The sequence below is a fragment of the Rhinopithecus roxellana genome, chromosome 12 (assembly GCF_007565055.1).
Source record: "Rhinopithecus roxellana isolate Shanxi Qingling chromosome 12, ASM756505v1, whole genome shotgun sequence".
In the NCBI taxonomy this organism is placed as follows: Eukaryota; Metazoa; Chordata; class Mammalia; order Primates; family Cercopithecidae; genus Rhinopithecus; species Rhinopithecus roxellana.
Window position 1 is genome coordinate 103,921,472 of NC_044560.1, and position 21,919 is coordinate 103,943,390.

At 39.3% G+C, this 21,919-nt stretch overlaps 1 protein-coding gene across 2 annotated transcripts in view; it reads left to right on the forward strand.

Annotated features, from left to right (window-relative positions):
• The first annotated feature begins 360 nt into the window (after positions 1-360).
• The window catches only part of URI1 (URI1 prefoldin like chaperone), a 74,118-nt gene continuing 52,559 nt past the window's right edge, over positions 361-21,919 (forward strand). Inside the window, exon 1 of one of the 2 annotated variants that reach the window (XM_010355783.2) lies at positions 361-820. In XM_010355783.2, coding sequence (XP_010354085.2) covers positions 686-820 — 135 coding nt within the window. In that variant the 5' untranslated portion in view covers positions 361-685. The remainder of the gene's footprint in view (positions 821-21,919) is intronic. The other variant, XM_030912828.1, reaches the window with a different exon arrangement.

Here is a 21,919-nt window from a genome sequence, read left to right on the forward strand (position 1 = left end):
AAACAACAGGGAGGGAGATGGGGCACTCAAGGCGACACGCGGCTCTTGTGGCCGAGCGCTTCCTAGGCGTGGTGCTTCTCTAGAACGTAAGCTTTTTTATTTTTAAGGTTCCAAAGCCTATATTTAGTGCTTTCATATACTTAATCTCAAAAAAAAGAAAGAAATATCGGTATAAAATGTAAGCTTGCAGAGGCATACAAACGCAGCCCAGCGGCAACCACCTCCAACCCCAGCCACGCGGTCCGCACCTGTCTCTCTCCCGGGGGCGGGGCCTGCGCAGACTGGGCGTGTCGGAGGCGGGGCCGGCGTGCTTGCTTGGGGCGGGGCCGGCGCGCTTGCTTCCGGCGTGCCGCGCGGGGCGGGGCCTGTGGGGAGGCGCGGAGGAGGCGCGGCCGCTACGGGACGCCTGGCTGGGCCCGCACCGGAGAGGCGTCTCGGTACCTGGCGGCCGGCCTGCTACTGGGAGCCCGCTGCGGGGCGGCGGCGGCGGCGGGGGCATGCGCGTGTGAGATGCGGCCGCGGGTGGCGCGGAAGCGAGCAGCGGCGGCGGCGGGCGCGGCCTCCTGGGCGCGGGGCGCGCGGTGCCTGAAGGCGGGCGCGCGGGCGCTGGGTAGCCGCCGACCGCGCCGCCTGCGCAGGCGCTTGTTCAGGACTCACTCGCCGCACTGAGGCCCACGGCCCAGTCATGGAGGCTCCCACAGGGGAGACGCCCCCCGAGCCCTCGCCCCCTTCGGCCTTGGCCTCGGCCTCGGCCCCGGCCCCGGTCCCGGTTCCGCTGCGCGCCCCGGACGTGGCGCGTCTGCGCGAGGAGCAGGAAAAGGTAACTGGCAGCCCCCGCGCCGCTTCCGCCTCCGCCCGGCGGGCCGCCCCTGCCTGTGCTCCGGCCCGCTGCCCCGCGTGGCCTAGGCCCGGCTGCCCGGGCCCCCGGAGGGAACGGGGGAAAACTTTTGTCACGTGTTTCTGTTGTCTTTGTCTGCAGCCCTTTGACCTCGCAGCGGAGTGAGGGGTGTACAGCCTGTTCGCCTGTCCAGAGAAGGGGGTTCTGAGCTGAAGGCGTGCGGCAGCGCGTGGGAATTTGGGGGCGGGGGCAGCACGCTGTCAACGGAAGCGTTAGCCTTAATATTTGTAGCTTGTAATATCCTAAACATTCCTTAAAATGTATGCTGTTTGTTGCTCTTTATTTGATTGCACGGAAAAGTTTTACTGCCTTTGTCATAATACTTCCTGTGCAGTATTTGGTTATTTAATATTTGTAACAATATAATGCCATTTAAACATTAAAAAAAAAGGAGACAGAGTCTCACTATGTTGCCCAGGCTAATCTCGAACTTCTGGCCTCGAGCGATCCTCCCCCTCGCCTCCCCACCACCTCACTTCCCAAAGTGTTGGGATTATAGGCGTGAGTCACTGAACCTGGCTCATTTTTACAAATTTTAATTTCATCGTATAATAAATGAGTTTTAAACTACTGGTGAAGAGGGTACAAAATTTTGTGTTTCCTAGTGGGACTTTATATAAAGAAGTATTCCCGATTTAAGAAATAGTTTTATTATTAAATCTGATTTTTCTGTGGATTCTGTGGTCTTTCAGATTGATTCTGTCCCCTCAAGTGTCTTGAAATTATTACTTTGAAAAGCAGTATTTAATTTGCTTAAAATATTTTATGTCATTTATGGAAGAGCATCATGGATTATAAAGGGTTAGGAAGTTGCTTCAACACTATAAGCAGTTTAAAAGTTCTTAACTTTTTAATTGAACGTTCCTGTATAAGAACGGCTGTTTACATAGATACAAAAATATACTCATTTCAACTAGATGGGGGTTTTAATAGAACTTAAAAAACACTCGTTTGCTTGGAAACTACCTGTTGGGATCAACTGCGGGAATCATTCTTTGTTCTGATTGGTTTATTTTATAGGTTGGATTTCCATTTCTCAGCCATTTTTCTCTAATAACGCAACTGTTAGGTTTGGAAGCCTGTTTGCAAGATGAAGATTTAAAAATCCAGTGGCTAGCATGGTGACTCAAACCTGTAATCCCAGCTGCTTGGGATGTCAAGGTTGTGGAATTGCTTGAAGCCAAGGAGTTCGAGACCAGCCTGGGCAACATAGGGAGACCCCCGTCTATACAAAAAAATACAAAAAATTAGCCAGGCCATGGTGGTGCACGCCTGTAGTCCCACGTACTTGGGAGACTGAGGTGGGAGAATCACTTGAGCCCAGGAGTTTGAGGCTGCAGTGGGCCATGGTCATGGCACTGCACTTCACCCTGGGCGACAGAGTGAGACCCTGTCCTAGGAAAAAAAAAAAAAAAAATATATATATATATATATATACACACACACACACACACACACACACACACACACATATATATTTAACTTAACTAGTTTGGCCTCTTTAAATTATAAGACATTAATACATTTTTTTTTTTAAAAGAGAAAGAAAAGAAAGAAAAAACAGCCCCTCATGAAATCTTACTCCTTTTGCCAAAACTTGGCATTTTTTATTCTTTCAGAGAATGTGACACAGACCCTCAGAGGATGGTGTTTCTATTGCCTTTCCTCTGCTGCAGTGGGGTAATTTCACTTCAGTGTATAATATGTGCATAATGCTGACCTGATATATTTTCTACAATTTGGCGTATTAAAAAGATATCCTTAGTTTTATTCTGATGTTAGTGTGACTGAAATGCAAAGGATACTTTTTGGGGTGCTCTGAACAGCTTTCTGGTATCTTGTTGAGTTACATTGGAAGAGAGAGTAACTGCTTTTTCAGTTGCAGCCTTGTGGCAAACTGAATGACTGTTTTCTGTAGACACTGTGCTACTAAATTATTTTTCTTTGTTGTGTTAATGTTAATTTGGCACACAAAATAACCACGTGTATATCTATCATGGGTATGTAAAGTTATCCCCAGTTCAGGAAAAAGCGTGTAAGTATTTAATCTATCTTTATTTAATAGAAGCATCTGCCTCAGTGGACAGGAGGCCCTCAAGGCCACAAAATAAACTGATTAGATAGCTGCACTGTAATTATAGTGTCGTACAGGAAAACTACCCAGTAAATCGGCAGTGAAAATTTTTTGTGAAGCACTTTATTTAGGCTTTAAAGCCAGCCCAGTTGTGGGAGTACAGTGAGTTCTAGTAAAGTAGAAGCGTAGTGACATCTGAGTGTAGAAGGGGAAAATGTCATAGTAGCTTTATATGTGGCACTTAGTATTCCTTTATGTAAGTTGAATCAAACATGCTTTTAAGCTCTTGGCCTTTCCCTACATGGGTTTTGTGAGACAGAGTTAAACTCTGCAGAAAATGATTTGAATGACTGTTTTCAGTTTCCCCTGGGAGGGTACCTACCTAGTTGGCTCTAGATGCAGAGAGAGAAATGAGTTCCTTACATACAGTGGGTGCCTTAGGCTTATGGCATAATCTCTGGGAGCCTTGATTGAGAGGGGCTGGTAGGTAATGTGGCTTAAATGTTGCTCATTAGTTTTGTTCTTTCTTTTTTTCCAAATTGAGCTAAGGAGTGTAACAAGTTTTTACCCTCTCTCTGTTTTTTTATTGTATATTCTCTGGAACATGGAATAAAAAGAACAAAAAATTGGCAAACTGAGGAAGAGGACAGACAAGGGGCATGAACAAGCCACGACCTCTAACTGACAACATCTGTAGTCAGTGGTTAGGATCAAATATTTTAACATTGCTTTCACTTATAGAGTCAATGGTGAAACATTTCCAAAACAATTTGTTTTAGTTAAAACTTCGGTTGGTTTCTATTTTGATCTAGCAGAAAAACGTGAGAAACATTCCCTGCAGCTTTGTTTATAATAATGAGAAAAACTAAAAGTCTGACATTAGGGGATTGGTTAAATGAATCAGGAGCTATTATGTAGGCATTGAAAACTAGGACAGTATGTATAGGGTGGTTCCAGTTATGTTTATATAAGTATTTACACATTTTATATAGGAAAACACTGTTGTTTTAAAAGTACACAATTTTATTATTTTACCTAAAAGTTTGTAGAATTGGATGGGATTTTTTTTTTTTTTCCCAAGAAAAGCTATTGATAAAACTTATTTTAATTTTAACGAAAATTGGAATGTTATTTTAATTGCAAAACACTTTCTGAGCCTGAAAAGCGGCTCTTGGCTGGTTTGAACGCCAATTAGGCAGGTTTATTTCTTGGTTATCTCAGAGCTGATATATATAATTTATTCAAACAGCCATCTTCCAGTTGATTCCCTTTTTTCCCCCTCAAAGGTTTTATTTAATCTTCATTTGTTACAAGATACAGGGAGAGGAGAGAAATTCAGATCATCCTTTTTTTTTCTTTCTTTTAACTAAATCGTTTTTACTAACAACAGTAAAATATTTGTTGGAAAAATGGAAGCTTAACCTGTCTAGACTGTGACCTATGCCATAAAATGTGTGGTCTAGGACTGTTGTGGAGTGTCTTGGGCTGTTCAGGGAGGTTTCCTTGTACTAAGATCTTGTTAAATCTGATTCTAAGAATTGCATTATGTTGAAATTTTGGTTTCTTGGCTAAGGTGATGTTTCTGAGATATCTGTATTTTGTATCTCTAGATACTATTAGCTTTTGTTAGCAGAATACCGAGATTTTATTGTAATATTTTAAAAAGTGGTATATCCAGTATCATTTTTATAGGCTTATTTGCAGGATAATAGTAAGATTAGAAAATTCATTAGGATAATATATTTATAATTGAGTGCCTCATGTAATTCTCACTTGGAATTTTGGAATAGCTTATATTTCCTGATATAGAGCCTTGGGGAATTAAATGCATTAAGAGTAAATATTTTAAATTTTTTATAAAGCAGAATAGCTAATTTAACTTAATGGAGGATTTTCATTTCTTATGATAAACTAAACTGCACATAGTTTAAGGAACTGTCAGCCACATAGGCCATATAACAACTATTCTTTCTAAGCCTGGAATCCATGCCATAGAATTTATGCAACAAATATTTAGTGAGTATCTACTACATACCAGGCATGTTCTGCTGAGTGTGCAGTAATGAACAAAATACAGAAAGTCCTTACTTTTCATGGTTACACTCTAGGGGTGAAGGCCTGCAGTTACATAGCCTTACCTTGGGTGTTTGGTAGGTAAGGCTAAGTAGAAAAACAGGAAGGTAAGAGGACTGTAGAGAATGTGGGATGTGAGTGCAGTAATGGTGTCTTCTGTAAGCCATCAGAGAGGGCTTCTCAGTTAGGTTCCATTTGAGCAGAAACTTGAAATAAGTGAGGAGTGACCTGTGTGAATATATGGAGGATATTTTGGAGAAGAGCTTTCTAACCAGTATGAGAGCAGTACCAGATCATTGTAAGAGTTTTGGTTTTTGTATTTGTGAGATGGGAAACCATTGGAATGTGTTTTGAGGCTGATCTTAAATTATATCCATTTGTCATACATATGTGAAGAAATGGACAGATGGAATTACTTTGTAGGGAGCAACTCTGTGTGCCATGCATTGTGATTGATGTTTACAGATCCAAACTTAGGATTTTCATTAATAATGTTTATTTTTCAGATGAACAGTTTGTTTCTAGTTTCTCCTGGAACTTTCTCATGGTGCCTTTGTATTTTCAGTTCCACTTACAATGCTTTTTCTAAGGTGGTTATACCAGTTTACCACTTGCTAGCAGTGAACTGAAGTTCTCCCTACTTCAGTCTTTACCACCATGTGTCTTTTCATATTTGCTGGCCTATCTAGTGATGAGTAATGAGGTTGATGACCTTTTCAAATGTTTGTTGGCTACTTGGATTTTTGTGTTTTATTTTTGTGAAATACCTGCTCGTCTCTTAACTATTTTCTATTGGGATGTTAGTTATATTCTAATTGATTCATAGTAGTGACTGCCTTTCCAGTTATATATTGTAAGTTTCTTCCCTGATCTGTGGCTTGACTTGGAGCACTTACAATGGTGTCTGTCCTTTGATGAACAGACATTCTTAATTTTAACAATTGTTTCCTTCATGGTTAGTGTTTTTTGTCTTGTTTTTAAGAGGTCTTTCTTACTACTCTTCTGAAGATATCCTCTTATATTGTCTAATAGAAGCTTTATTGCTTTGCTTTTCACGTTGAAAATCTACATTCTACCTGGAATTGGCTTTGTATATGGGGGGAATTGAGGTCAAGTTTCGTTTTTTACTGTGTGGATACCTAGTTGCCCCATCAGTATTTATTGGAAAGAGTGTCATGTCTCCACTGCATTGTCATCTTTGTCATAAATCAGGTGACTGTGTAAGTGGATCAGTTTCTTGACTGTTCTATTGGCTTGTCTATTCTTGCAGCAAACCTACACTGTCTAAATCATTATGACTTTGTAAGTTATCTTGATACCTGGTGTATGGTAATGTAGTTTTAGTTGTGGTTCCTCAAGTTTGCCTTTATTTTATCCTTTCCAGTCCGTATGCCGTTTCTTTTTTTTTCTTGCTTCTGATACTGGCCAGCTCAAGCGGTAGTAGTGGGCCTCAGGGGTCAACTTTTAAACATTTACCATTAAGTGTGATATTTACTGTGAGTAATTTTTGTATTTGCTTTTTATCAGATTAAGGAAATTTCCTTATATTTCAAATTTGCTATGAGTTTTTATGAGTGGGTGTTGAATTTTAGAAATGCTTTTTCTAAATTTATTAATTATAGGTAATTTATTGAAAAGAGTATATTTGTTCTTTCTAATGTTGGAGTTACTTATTTTTTAAGAAAGGCATAGTTGTAAGAATATGTTGGCTTGTATAACCAGAGGCACAATTCCATTTTGTAGGTGGGTGAGTTTTCAGAACTCATTACTTGTAAGTGATATTTTATTTTAGATAAACTTGTTGTTGTTGTTGTTGTTGGCACTTAGTATTGTGCCGGTAATGTGCCATAAGAAGAGACAACTTTGATTTTAGTCCTTCGGAAGTTGTCAATAAACATAAAACAGTATTTCAAGGAGGAAAAACCCATTTTGATTGTGTTAAGCTTCTCTAGATTGGAAAGAAAGATGTAATGGACCCAAAACGCTGGAGGGAAAGGGGGAAGAAGGTGCGTGGAATTTGTGATTTGGCCATAACTGCTTGATTTTGTTTTTCCACCTGTTGTTTTCATTTTGAGTTTAAAAACCTTTTAGCTTGTATCACTTGCCTTAATCTCTACATTGATAAGTCTCAATCTTTTTAGCCTGTCATATGCAGTTTTTCACCCTTAAACTACACTACAACTGTTTATTTGAAAAATTATAAAACTACAGGAAAGGTGAAAGAACAATATGATGAACACTGTTTAGAGTAATCAATTAACGTTTTGTCTCATTTGCTTTACTCTGTATATATTCTTTGTTTTTTTTCCCCCTTTCCCTCTGTGGAACCATTCAGAAGTGAATTGCAGACATCACCACATCAGTAATGCTGAAGCACATATCATTTTACATCAAGGTCATTCTTCTACATAACCATATCTTTTTTCACACTCAAGAAATTAACATTGACATGTACCATATGTACATTTTCTCAGTTTTTCCAAAAATGTCCTTTATAACTTTCTTTCAATGCAAGAGCCAGTCAAAGATTACCATGGCATTTGGCTCTCTTATCTCCTTAATCTTCTTTCATCTAAAATTACTCCCCGCCACCTTCTGTCTTTATGAAATTGGCATTTTTGAAGCGTTAGATTAGTTTTCTTTTTTTTTTTTTTTTGAAGCGGAGTCTCGCTCTGTCGCCCGGTCTGGAGTGCAGTGGCCGGATCTCAGCTCACTGCAAGCTCCGCCTCCCGGGTTTACGCCATTCTCCTGCCTCAGGCTCCCGAGTAGCTGGGACTACAGGCGCCCGCCACCTCGCCCGGCTAGTTTTTTTGTATTTTTAGTAGAGACGGGGTTTCACCGTGTTAGCCAGGATGGTCTTGATCTCCTGACCTCGTGATCCGCCCGTCTCGGCCTCCCAAAGTGCTGGGATTACAGGCTTGAGCCACCGCGCCCGGCCGATTAGTTTTCTTGTAGAATGTCCTACCATTTGGAGATGTCTAATGAACGTAATCATGAAGAAACAAACATTTTTGGGAAGAATGTTATATAGATAGCTGGTTGGTGGCACATGCCTGTAGTCCCAATTACTCTGAAAGCTCTGAAGGCTGAGGCAGGAGGATTGCTTGAGCCCTAGAGGTGGAGTCCAGTCTGGGCAACATAGTGGTAAGGTCCCGTCTCTGAAACACACACACACACACATACATGCGTGCACCTGATTACATAGATGATGATGACTTTTCATTGCATCACATCAGGAGACACATAATGTCATGTTGTCCCATTATTAGTGTTGCTAGCCACTAGTTTAAGGTGCCAGGTCTCTCCATCATAAAGGTCCCTTTAAATGGTATAGTACTTGAAGACAGTGCAAATATCCTGTTCCTCAAAAGCCTATTGCCATGGACGATCCTTGCTTAAATCAGTTATATTGGTGTTTGCTAATTAGTGATTTTCTAATGATGCATTTATTAGTTTATGTTTTCCGATGAACAGGAACTCTAGAGGCCCTACTCCTTTAGTTTTACAGTAAACTCATTTTTTTTGTTGTTTCAAATTGAGAGTGATGTGATTTCTGTCATTCCTTTTGATGTTCAAATTGTTTTAAATTTGGCCAATGGGAGCCCCTTAAAGCTGGCTCAAGCATGCATTCTTTTTTGAGATGGAGTTTTGCTCTTGTTGCCTAGGCTGGAGTACGGTGGCATGATCTTGGCTCACTGCAACCTCTGCCTCCTGGGTTCAAGTGACTCTCCTGCCTCAGCCTCCCAAGTAGTTGGAATTACAGGCCCCTGCCACCACGCCAGGCTACTTTCTTGTATTTTTAGTAGAAACGAGGTTTCACCATGTTGGCCAGGCTGGTCTTGAACTCCTGACCTCAGGTGATCCACCTGCCTCGGCCTCCCAAAGTGCTGGGATTACAGGCATGAGCCACTGTGCCTGGCCTGTGCATTCGTTTTTCATTATTTGATCATTACTTTGCTTTCTGGCGCAGGATGTTCCAGGCTTGCCTTGTAGTTTGCCTTAGTCCTGAAATTGACTATTTCTTCCAAGAGCCTTATAAAATAAGAAATGCTTAGAAACCGAGATACGGAGACAAGTAGTGCTGATTGCTGCTGGGGTGTTATTGCATCAAGCAGATAGTACGAAGGAAATATATTAACCTTCAGTATACCAGAACAAGCAGTCATCACCGTTTACCATCTAGGGCCAGTGGATGCAGTTTACTGTTTATATTTTTAAGTAATTTTTGCAAATAATCGACAGATCTAAGAATAAGGGATAGTGAAAAACAATTTTATTGGAAAGTTTAATCAGAATTTAAACACAGCAATTCTCTTTATATTAAGCAAATCTTGATGCACACAGATTGTAAGAGATTTAAGAATACCGCCACATGTCCTCTTAGAGCAATGGGATTATCCAGGTTCTTGTTGCAAATTACTATATCATGAAGTCCTTCCTGTTGAATGACTGACTGGATAGGAATATCCTATTTGCTTTTTGTTCTTACAAGTATAGTGTTCACTCATGGAATCTTTATTTTTCCTCGTTCTTATCAGTCAACCGTTTTTTAATGTTCACTAAGTTTAGATGCATGTATTTTCTTCCTCCATTGGCATGGTCTCTTCTAGGGCTTACAGCGATACAAAGATAAACCATTACAGAATCGCTGCTTTCAGAACCTATTTCTGGTGTCTTCAGGGTTTTTTTTTCTCCTGGCCTCTGACCTCAAGAAGTTAAAAAACTTGCAGGAGTAGAAGAGGAAATAGAATTTAGAGACCTTTTATTCTAGCAATCTTGTTTTATTGTGGTAAACTAAATATATTTAATAAAATTTGCCATATAACAATTCTTATGTGTATACTTTTCAGTGACATTGATTACATTCACTGTTAGGTAACCATCACTATTCTTTCTAAAACTTTTTCATCACCCCAAACAGAAACTCTGTACCCATTAAGCAATAATGCTTTCATTCTCCCCTCCCAAACCCCTAGTCATTTATGACTATACGTTTTGTTGCTTTTGTTTTTGGTGTCATACCTAAGAATCCATTGCCAGATACAAGGTCTTGAAGATTTATACCTATGTTTCCTTCTAGGGATTTCATGATTTTAGCTCTTATATTTAGGTCATTGATCCATTTTGAGTTAATTTCTGTGTATTCATTGATTGTTGATTTTGAGAAAATTCATCTAGGATATTTTCATCTGAAGGCTCATGACCTGAGATTTAATTTGTGCGCTCATTTCACCATCATCATGAGTGTCTTTCTGCGCTATCCAATGTGGTAGCCATTAACCACATGTGGCTATTATCTTAAATTTAAAATTCAAATTAATTAAAATTAAGTAAAATAAAAATTCAGTTTTTTGGTTACAATGGCCACATCTCAAGTGCTCATTAGTCACATTTGGCTATTGGCTGTTGTCTTGGTCTGTGCTGATAAAGATTCCCATTATCAAAAAAAAAAAAAAAAATTACTGGACTTCATGGATCAAGAGTGCTACTAACTCTTTATATTCATAATCTGATTCATTTAATTGTGAAATATCTTTTCATCACTTTTTTCCTCTTTCCGTTATAGGCAGAAAGTAAAAAAATCTGAATTCTCAACTGTGTTTATTGAAAGCGAAAAGCAGACTACAAAGATGGTGTCTGTTATCATTTATACTTTCTTGAAAGATGATGCAGTACCCTAGGCAATGCAGTAAGAAAACGGAAGGATGATATATTTTATTGTTGATTGCATCATCCTTCTATGTGCTTCCATGATTCTTCCATTTTATCATTTTCTTACTGGTTTTTTTTTTTTTTTTAAGAGCATAGTTAGGAATAGTTGATCATAAAATAATTACTAAGGTTATGATGAAATGGCTAGATGCAGGAAAAACATAATCACTAGGATCCTGTAGTGTATCTTAGACTTACAAAGACACTGTACCCATATGGTAATTGCAGAATAAAATGAGTTTTTTTTTTCTTCATAGGAAAATTTTCTTTTGATTCCTTGGAAGGCCTCTAAGAGGATAAAAGTCATGAAATATTAATCCTTGCAAATAGTTAGAACTACTCAAGAAAGAAACTAAAAAAACAAAAAACAAAAAACTGGGTTCAATGGACCTGCCTGTATACCCTGATACTTTGAATTCAAATTCATTACCACAAGGTTCTTAAATTTTCCCCAGTCTATATTTGAATCTCCCCTTCTTTCATAGTGAAAACCTTGGTTCTCAACATCTGTATTTATTCATTTGCTGTATCCTACAATATATACAAAACAGCTTCAGAATGAATACGTTAATACTACTGCCAATGGCAAACTTGTGAAGTAAAGTTCAAAATGTCTTTGCAGATTCATTGGCTTTTGTATAATTAACGCTTTTGGGGTGTACAGTTAGGATACTGATCTCAAAAGTCACTTGAATTATTTTTTTCTGTGCAGTTATACCTTGGATTTTTATTTATATTGAATCTTAGTATTTGCTTTTTTATCTTTTTCACTTAATTGCATTTTACGAATACATGAAAATATTTACATGGATCAAAAATCACAACTAAATCAAAAGTTATCCCTACTGAGGTAATTCTGATTCATTCCCATTCCTGCTCTTACCTACCCCTATAGATAACCTTTTTTTTTTTTTGAGACGGAGTTTCGCTTTTGCCCAGGCTGGAGTGCAGTGGCGCAATCTCGGCTCACTGCAACCTCCACATCCCAGGTTCAAGCAATTCTCCTGCCTCAGCCTCCCAAGTAGCTGGAATTACAGGCGCCCACCACCATGCCTGGCTAATTTTGAAAATATTTTTAGTAGAAATGGAGTTTCACCATGTTCGCCAGGGTGGTTTCAAACTCCTGACCTCAGGTGATCTACCCGCCTCAGCCTCTCAAAGTGCTAGGATTACGGGTGTGAGCCAGCATACCCGGCCTAGATAACCATTTACATTCACTTTTGACCTGTTCTTCCTGTGTTTCTTCTTTAAAAATACTTACATGTGTTCACTTTGTCTCCCCTCCATAGTGCCATCTTATGTAAAAGGTAGCATATTTTGCCTTTTGTTCATCTCATTAAATGATAAACCTGGGAATTACTCTGGTTCATAGAGATATTCCTTATCTTTTTTTCTTCTTTTTTTTTGAGATGGAGTCTCGCTCTGTCACCCAGGCTGGAGTGCAGTGGTGCATTCTCGGCTCACTGCAAGCTCCGCCTTCTGGGTTCATACCATTCTCCTGCCTCAGCCTGGCTAATTTTTTATTTTTTAGTAGATAATGGGGTTTCACGGTGTTAGCCAGGACAGTCTCATCTCCTGACCTCGTGATCCGCCCGCCTCGGCCTCCCAAAGTGCTGGGATTATAGGCGTGAACCACCGTGCCCGGCCTCCTCATCATATTTTGTGGTTTCATAGTGCTTTATGTCTGTGTCATCAGATATTCAGCTGATGTCTTATTGATGGGCATTTGGTGTTTTTCAGTCTCTTGATAGTACAGCTAATGCCTCAGTAAATCACTTTATGCATATGTTGTTTCTCATTTGTGAAGTAACTTAGGGTAAAGTCCTAGAGATGGATGACTGAGTCAAAGGCTAAATTTGTTTAGCTTTATCCATGTTTATAACCACCCTCTCAATGAACTATTACCTTTAATTTACAATGTGAAATAAAAAGACGTAAGAGAAATAGAAAAATATTATGTCCGAAAACTAGGAATTCCTTGAATTGGCCATTTCCTGTGATTTTCATTGCCGTTTTCCCAGTTACCGTTTTTTTCTTTTCTTTTTTTTTTATTTTTTCTTCCCGGGTTCAAGTGATTTTCCTGCCTCAGCCTCCCAAGCAGCTGGGATTAACAGGCACCCACCACCATGCCCAGCTAATTTTTATATTTTTAGTTGAGACGGTATTTCACCGTGTTGGCCAGGCAGGTCTCAAACTCTTGACCTCAGGTGATACGCCCTCCTTGGCCCCGCAAAGTGCTGGGATTACAGGCGTGAGCCACTAATCCGGCCCAGTTATCGTTTCTTACAAAAGAGGCAGTAATTCTTGGCTGGTCTTGGCAGTTTGGCAGTTCCACTTTTGTTCCTTTTCTATTTATTTTCCACAGTAGTCTTTTTTTTTTTTTTTTTTTTTTTGAGATGGAGTTTCACTCTTGTTGCCCAGGCTGGAGTGCAGTGGAGTGGTCTTGGCTCATTTCAGCCTCCGCCTCCCGGATTCAAGCGAGTCTCAGCCTCTCATTTAGCTGGGATTACAGGTGCCTGCTGCCACGCCCAGCTAATTTTTTTTATATTTAGTAGAGATGAGGTTTTACCATGTTGGTCAGGCTGGTCTCGAACTCCTGACCTCAGGTGATCCACCTGTCTCGGCCTCCCAAAGTTTTACAGGTGTGAGCCATGGCGCCTGGCCCAGAGTAGTCTTTTTAAGAATGCAAATTGGATTATATCATTTTGTCATTTTCCTGCTTATAATTCTTTTGGATTTATCAGCAAGAAAACCATAAAATAAATACAATTTATGTTTTGATATTTTAAAATGGATTCCAAGTTTCTGTTGACATCTGTAACTTTTCTTCTATTTTCATGAGTGTATTAATCATAAAGTCTATTATATTTTATAAATGCAATATGTCAGTCAAATGAAGGTCTGCTTTTATTCTTTCCTCTTGGTTTCTTTACGGCTGCTTCTTTTTTTATAGATTGCCTTATACCTTGCAGTTTTGAACTGGATGCCAGATGTTGTGACGAAAAATCCTAGAGATTCTGGATGATGTTATCCTCCTTCAAAGTGGGTTAAGTTTTCTTTTAGCAGCCAGAGCAATCCTTATGGAGTATGTTGTCTCTTTCATACATTATGTGATTATGTGTGTGTAGCTCTGTTTCTCTATTCGGTTCCATTGGATTATTTGCCTATAATTGCACCAGTATCACACTCTTACTATTTTAGTTTTATAATAAGTCTTGATATCTAGTAGTAAAATTCCTATAGCATTTTGTTCTTCAAGGTTGTCGTTACTATTCTGACCCTTTGCTTTTTTGTATATATTTTAGGATCAGCTTTCCAATACTCAAAAAATAACATTACTAGAGTTTTACTTGGAGTGCACTGGATCTAAAGATCAGTTTGAAGATAATTAAGATGTTTACAATATTAAGTTTTAAAATCTGTGAGCATTGTATATCAATTTACTTCTATAACTTTTCAGTATTAGCTTTTAAAAGTATACAAATCTTCATGTGTTAGATTTATTTCTAGATACTATTTTTTATTGCCTTTTGTAATTTACTTACTGTTCTTTTTTTTTTTTTTGCTGGTAACATACTTGATTTTTACATATTGACTTGGTTCCAAATTTGTTTTTTTGTTGTCATTTAAAAAATAGAGATGAGTTTGCTATGTTGGCTAGACTGGTCTCGAACTCGAGGCCTCAAGTGATCCACCCGCCTCTGCTTCCCAAAGTGCTGGGATTACAGATGTGAGCCACCATGCCTGGCCTAAATTTATTTGAATTCTAATTACTTGCCTATACATTCTGATAGTATCTGTGTAGTTACATACAGGCATGTTGTTTGTAAATACTGACAGTTGTATTCATTCCAGTTCTTAAGATTTTTTTATGGTTGTTTTGTTTTTTGCCCTAATGTATGGGCTAGGACCTTTAATGTAATGTAAAATAAAAGTTAGGACATTGGGCTTTACATACCAGGAGGGCAATTTTAAGTATTTCACCATAGAGATGTTCGCAGATGGCTTTTTGTAGCTACTCTTTATGAAAATAAGGACATTTTCTCTTGTTGCTAATTTTATCAAGAGTAGATGCTGAAGTTTATCAAATGTATTTTATATGTTTCTTGAGATAACAATATGGTAAATTACTTTCTTTAAAAATACTCAAATGCCATTGCATTCCTGCAGCAAACCCATTTGTGTAGGATGTCTTTACCTTGTTATATATTGCTAGATTAAATTTGATAATTTATTAAGGTATTTTGTTCTGTTACATGAGGCAAAATTCTGTAATTCTTTTCTTTTTTTTTGACTAATTCTACCAGCCGGGTGCTGTGGCTCACACCAGTAATACCAGCACTTTGGGAAACTGAGGTGGGTGGATCACCTGAGGTCAGGGGTTTGAGATCAACCTGGCTAACATGGTGAAACCCCATCTCTACAAAAAATACAAAAATAAGCCGGGTGTGGTGGTGGGGGCCTGTAATCCCAGCCACTCGGAAGGTTGGGGCATGAGAATTGCTTGAACCCGGGAGGTGGAGGTTGCAGTGAGTTGAGATCACGCCACTGCACCCCAGCCTGGGCAAGTGAGACTTGGTCTCAAAAAAAAAAAAAAAAGATTAACACTATTTTAAACCTATGATTTTCTTTTCTTGTAATGTCCTTGTGAGGATTTGGCTTCAGAATTAGGCTGGCCTCATGAAACAGCTCCCGTTTTTGTATGTCCTATAAAAGAATTTGTATACTATTGTTACTGGTTTTTGTGTGTGTGCTCTGTTTTTGTTTTTTTGAAACAGAATCTCGCTGTCTCATGCAGGCTGGAGTGCAGTGTCCAATCCTGGCTCACTGCAGCCTGGAACTCCCAGACTCAGATGATCCTCTCACCTCCGTCTCCCTGAGTAGCTGGGACTACAGGAATGCACCACCATGCCTGGCTAATTTTTCTGTATTTTTTGTAGATACAGAGTCTCACCATGTTGCCCAGGCTGGTCTTGAACTTCTGGGATCAAGCTATCCATGTGCCTTGGCCTCCCAAAGTGATGGACTGCAGGCTAGTCAGCCACTGTGCCTGGCTGGTACTGTTTCTAACTTAAATGTTTGGAACAGTTCATCAACAAAGCTGTCTGGGCCCAGTGTTTTTCTTGGACATTTTGTATGGAGATTTTAATATACTACCTCAATTTCTTTGAAGGTTCAAAGACTATGCAGATTTTCTGTTTCTAGTTGGATCGTTTTAGAAAAAGTGATTTTCAGCCAGGCGCGGTGGCTCAAGCCTGTAATCCCAGCACTTTGGGAGGCTGAGACGGGCGGATCACGAGGTCAGGAGATCGAGACCATCCTGGCTAACACGGTGAAACCCCGTCTCTACTAAAAAAAAAAAAAAAAAAAAACAAAAAAATTAGCCGGGCGAGATGGCAGTCGCCTGTAGTCCCAGCTACTCGGGAGGCTGAGGCAGGAGAATGGCGTGAACCCGGGAGGCGGAGCTTGCAGTGAGCTGAGATCCGGCCACTGCACTCCAGCCTGGGAGATAGAGCCAGACTCCGTCTCAAAAAAAAAGAAAAAGTGATTTTCAAGGAATTGTCCTTTCTAAGTTTTTAAGCTTATTGTCCCTCTGAGTTACCATTTCCTGTTATCTTTTTATTATCAGATTTGGTGGTAATGTCCTCTTTTTAATTACTGTAATTTTTAATTTGTGGGTTTTTTCCTCCCTTGATTTTTCTTCTTATTTCCCTCTTTTCTTTTCTTTTTTTTTTGAGATGGAGTCTGGCTCTGTTGCCCAGGCTGGAGTGCAGCGGCGCGATCTTGGCTCACTGCAAGCTCCGCCTCCCGGGTTCACGCTATTCTCCTGCCTCAGCCTCCCGAGTAGCTGGGACTACAGGCGCCCGCCACCACACCTGGCTAATTTTTTGTATTTTTAGTAGAGACGGGGTTTCACCGTGTTAGCCAGGATGGTCTCGATCTCCTGACCTCGTGATCCACCCGTCTCGGCCTCCCAAAGTGCTGGGATTACAGACGTGAGCCACTGCACCCGGCCCTTTTTTCCTCTTTTCTAAGTCTGCTTTCTACTTTATTGATTTCTTCTCTTTTTTTTTCTGTTTAAGATTTTTCTTTGGCTGTAATTTTTCTAGCCCTTTGAGATGATGGTTGAGGTTATTAATATTAACCTTTCTTTATTATAAAATACACATTTTGAGCTTTAAATTTTTCTCTAATCATTGCCTTAGGTACTCCACACATTTTGTATGTCATTTTCCTTAGCAGGCATTTAAAAATATTTTCTAATTTCTATTGTGATTTGCTCATCGACCCATAGATTGGAAATACGTTCCTTTTCAAACATTATTTTCTACTTATTTTTCTGTTTCTCTAGTGGAGTCAGGGTACACATTCTGCATAATTGAAATTTAAGTCTTGCCTTTTGACCTAATTTTTTTTTTCTTGGTAAATTTTTCATAATTTACTTGGAAAAAAATGTTAATCCTGCAGTTTTTGGGTTCAGTATATATCTGTTAGCTCAGGCTGCTTGAATATGTTCCAGTATTTTATGTCCTTGTTAATTTTTTTGTCTGCTAAGTCTATCAGTTATTGAGATATGTATTAATATTCACTAGGATTGTAGATTTATTTTTCTCTTTTTTTTTAACCTTTGCTTTATATATTTTATAGCTGTTTTATTCATTGTATACTTATAATTGTAATAACTTCCTGGTCAGTTGACCTTTTCACCATTCTGAGATATTTTTATCTCCTAGTAATGCTACTTGCCTTCACGTCTCCTTTGTTGGATAATAGTATGGTCACACCAACTAAATTTGTTTTGTCTATCTTTAAAATAAAAAATCTTTTAACTTCAGTCTTTTGGGTTCAAAGTGTGTCTCATAAACAGCATATTGTTGTGGTTTTAATATTCAGTCTGGATATCTTTTCCTTTTATTTAGAGTATTTTAAGCCATCATATGTAGTAGGATTCCTGATATATTTAATTTTATCACCTTTCTATTAGACTTACATTGTATTTATTTTTTATCTAAAAAAATTGTAGTAAAATATAACAAAATTTACCATTTTAATAATTTTATTTTAAGAGACTGCATCTTGCTTTGTCACCCAGGCTGGAGCGCAGTGGCATGGTCGTAGGTCACTGCAACCTTGAACTCCTGAGCTCAAGTGATCCTCCTGCCTCAGTCTCCTGAGTAGCTGGGACTACAGGTGCGTGCCATCGTGGCTGGCTAATTAAAAAATTTTTCTTTTTGTAGAGACAGGGACTCACTATGTTGCCCAGGGTGGTCTTGAACTCCTGGCCTCATGCGGTCTTCCTGCCTTGGCCTCTCAGAGTGCTGCTCATTTTAATCATTTTTAAGTGTACAGTTCAGTGGCATTGGGTATATTCACGTTGTTGATCAACCATAATTACCATCCATCTCCAGGCCTTTTTTTTTTTTAATCTTGCAAAACTGAAACTCTGTCCCTTAAACAATAACTCAATTCTTCCCCTTCCCGATCTGGCCACCACCATTGTATTATACTTTTTGTCTCTGTGAATTTGATTACTCTAGGTACCTTTTTTTTTGAGACAGAGTCTCACTCTGTCGCTCAGGCTGGAGTGCAGTGGTGTGCTCTTGGCTCAGTATAAGCTCTGCCTCCCGGGTTCATGCCTTTCTCCTGCCTCAGCCTCCTGAGTAGCTGGGACTACAGGCGCCCGACACCATGCCCGGCTAATTTTTGTTGTATTTTTTAGTAGAGACAGGGTTTCACCACGTTGGTCTGGCTGATCTCGATCTCCTGACCTTGTGAGCCTCCCGCCTCGGCCTCCCAAAGTGCTGGGATTACAGGCATGAGCCACTGTGCCTGGCCTACTCTAGGTACCTTTACGTGGAATCATACAGTATTTGTGCTTTTGTGACTGGGTTATTTTACTTACCGTAATGTCTCAAGTTTCGTCCATGTTGTAGCACATACCAGAATTTCTTCCTTTTTAAGGCTGAATAAAATTCTGTAGTATTATAGAATGTATTATACAGTGTATTATACATTTTTGTTTATTTTAGCATCCATGGATACTTGGGTTGCCTCTGCCTTTTGGTGATGTTGAGTAATGCTGCTGTGAACATGGATGTTTTGTTTAAGTATCTGCTTTCTTTTTTTTTTTTTTTTTTTTTTGAGATGGAGTTTCACTCTTATTGCCCAGGCTGGAGTGCAGTGGCACAATCTTGGCTCACTGCAGCCTCTGTCTCTCAGGTTCAAGTGAGTCTCCTGCCTCAGCCTGCCAAGTAGCTGAGATTACAGGCATGCACCACCACCCCCAGCTAAATTTTTGTGTTTGGTAGAGACGGGGTTTCACCATATTGATCAGGCTGGTCTTGAACTCCTGACCTCAGGTGATCCAACCACCTCGGCCTCCCAAAGTGCTGGGATTACAGGCATGAGCCACTGCACCTGGCTGCTTTCGATTCTTTTGGGTATGCTCAGAGGTGGAATTTCTGGATCATATGGTAATTCTATGTTTACTTTTTAAGGAACTGCCACACTGCTTTCCCAGGTGACTGTATCATTTCACATTCCCAGACAAGGGTTCCAGTCCACATACTGGGCAACTTTTGGCATTTGCTGTTTTTGTTTTCTGTAAGGGCCATCCTCATGACTGGAGTGTCAGATGGTATCCCATTGTAGTTCTAATCGACCTACTTTTATGCTCTTTTTTCTCTGCTTTTTTTTTTTCCCCTTCCTTTGGATCAAACATTTATTATTATTATTTCCTCCTATTAACTTGTTTGTGATACATTATTTTTTACTACTTTTATACTATACTTTCAATATGCTTTAGTACTAAATATAATATGTATTTATAGTATTATTATTTTTTTTTTTACAATTCCTTTTCACTAAGCAAGTCTCTGGTGTCTCTAGAGATCGTAGCATGCATTCATTTATCCAGCCCACCTCTTGCATGATTGCTCCCATGCATTTTAATTCTTCTTGTTTTAAACACCACAACACAGTATTTAATTGTTTCGTGTGGTCAATATTGATTTATCTTTACCTATCTTTTTTTTTTATCCTGTGCTTTTACTCTTTAATTCTTTCTGCATTTATATTATTCTGAAGAGTCCTTTTTGTTGTTGTTGCTTCTTTTTTTTTTAACCGATCACATTTAATAACAATATCTAGTTGTTTAATAATTTTTTTAGATAAGACATTTAATTAACTACATGTCTACTTTAATAAACCTTTAGTATTTCTTTTAATGAAAGTCTGCTGGTGCAGAATTCTGTTTCTGTTGAAATGTTATTTTTTCCTTCATGTTGGAGGATCTGTTTGCTGTGTATATCACCATAGGTTTTCAGTTACTTTTTCCAGCATTTCAAGATATTCTATTATTGTTCACTTTCTGTCATTGATGTTGAAGTTAGCTCTACTTGATAAGTCTTGTCACTCCTTTGAAGGCTGTGAATCTCCCCTGTGCCGCCTCCTCCTCGCCCCAGCTGCACATAAAGTTTTCCCTTTTTCTTTGGTTTTCATCACTGTAACTGTGTTGTGCCTTGAAATTTTCTTTGTGCTTCTCTTGCTTGGGATTCTTGGAGTTTCTTCAGTCTGTTGGCTGATACTTTGATATCGGTTTTAGAAAATCGAGGATTCAAGATCTTTTCAATATTGCTTCTGCTACATTCTCTCTTCCCTTTCTGGATCTTGCATTTACACTTTGTTTCACATGTCTCTTATTGGTCTTTTCTGTATTTTCCATATTTTATTTTTGAATCTCTGGGCTTTTATTTGGATGTTTTCTTTTGACCTATCAAGTTGAAAAATACTGATTTCTGCTGTTTAATCTTTTAATGCCATTTATTTTAATTTTTGGTTCTTCAGTTGTAGAATTTTCATTTGTTTCTTCATGTAGATTTCAGTTCTGTAGTGAAAATTGCTATTTTTAAAATATATTCCTTTTATCTTTTCCTCTATTTCCTTGAATGTATTAATCATTGTTTGCTAACACCAGTATCTAGATTGCATGTGTATTTGGTTCTATTTTATTTTTTCTTTTGACTTTTGGTCATATGATCCTATTTCTTGGCATCGTAGTTATTTTTGACTAAATCCTGGGATTGTGTCTTTAAAGATTGTAGGTATTCCTGAAGGTGATAACTTCCTCTGGAAAAGACTCATCCTTTCTTCCAGTGAGGCAGATGCAGTGAGAGCTGGTCACCTTACTCCAGGCAAGTACTGGGTGGAGTGAAGGCCAGGTTGTTGTTTTAGTAAGGCATCTGCTGCTTCTGGTTTCTTCAGGCTTTCATCTGGAAGCTTGATTTTGCTCACTACGCCATATTTCCTTGGAGGCTTCTGAACTCTAATTTTTGTTTGATCGTGAGCTCTGCTTTTCAGAGTTTTGGTTTATCTTTTTGGCCTTCACAGCTCAGCATTTGACAGATATCATGGGAGGGAAACCAGTTGTATGCTTAAGACCTCTCCTGCGCTCTCATTTTGCTACCGTATAGCCTTGTCAGACTGCACAAGGTTCTGCTTGTTTCTGTCTGCTAGCCATGGCTGTCTCCTCCGGGCCCAACATAATTCTTAACCTCTTGCCTATGCCTCTTCTTGTCTGAGAAAAAAAGTGGCTTCAGATGATCAGCTCACTTCTCCACAGTTCTCCCCTTTCTGAATCCTTAGTCCCTCTTGTCCTCACTGCTTTGGCAGCTCTTGGGTGCCTTTAAAGAGATAATTTTTGTATTTATCTGTCTCTTCTAATTTCTGAGAGTTACAAGCTTTTTTTGTCCTACTTGGAGGTATTATAGAAGTCTAGACTGAGTTTTGAATTTACATAGCTACTTGCAGTGATTTAGTGTGATGTGTGATTTTTACTACAGTCTCACTGACAGTGGTGGTTTCTTTTGTTTTTTTTTTTTTTTTTTTTTTTTTTTTGAGACAGAGTTTCGCTGTTGTTGCCCAGGATGGAGTGCAATGGTGTGACCTTGGCTCACTGCAACCTCTGCCTCCCAGGTTCGATTTTCCTGCCTCAGCCTCCCAAGTAGCTGGGATTACAGGCGCCTGCCACCACGCCTGGCTAATTTTTTGTATTTTTAGTAGAGACAGGGCTTCACCATCTTGGCCAAGCTGGTCTCGAACTCCTGATCTCTGGTGATCCACCTGCCTCGGCCTCCCAAAGTGCTGAGATTACAGGTGTGAGC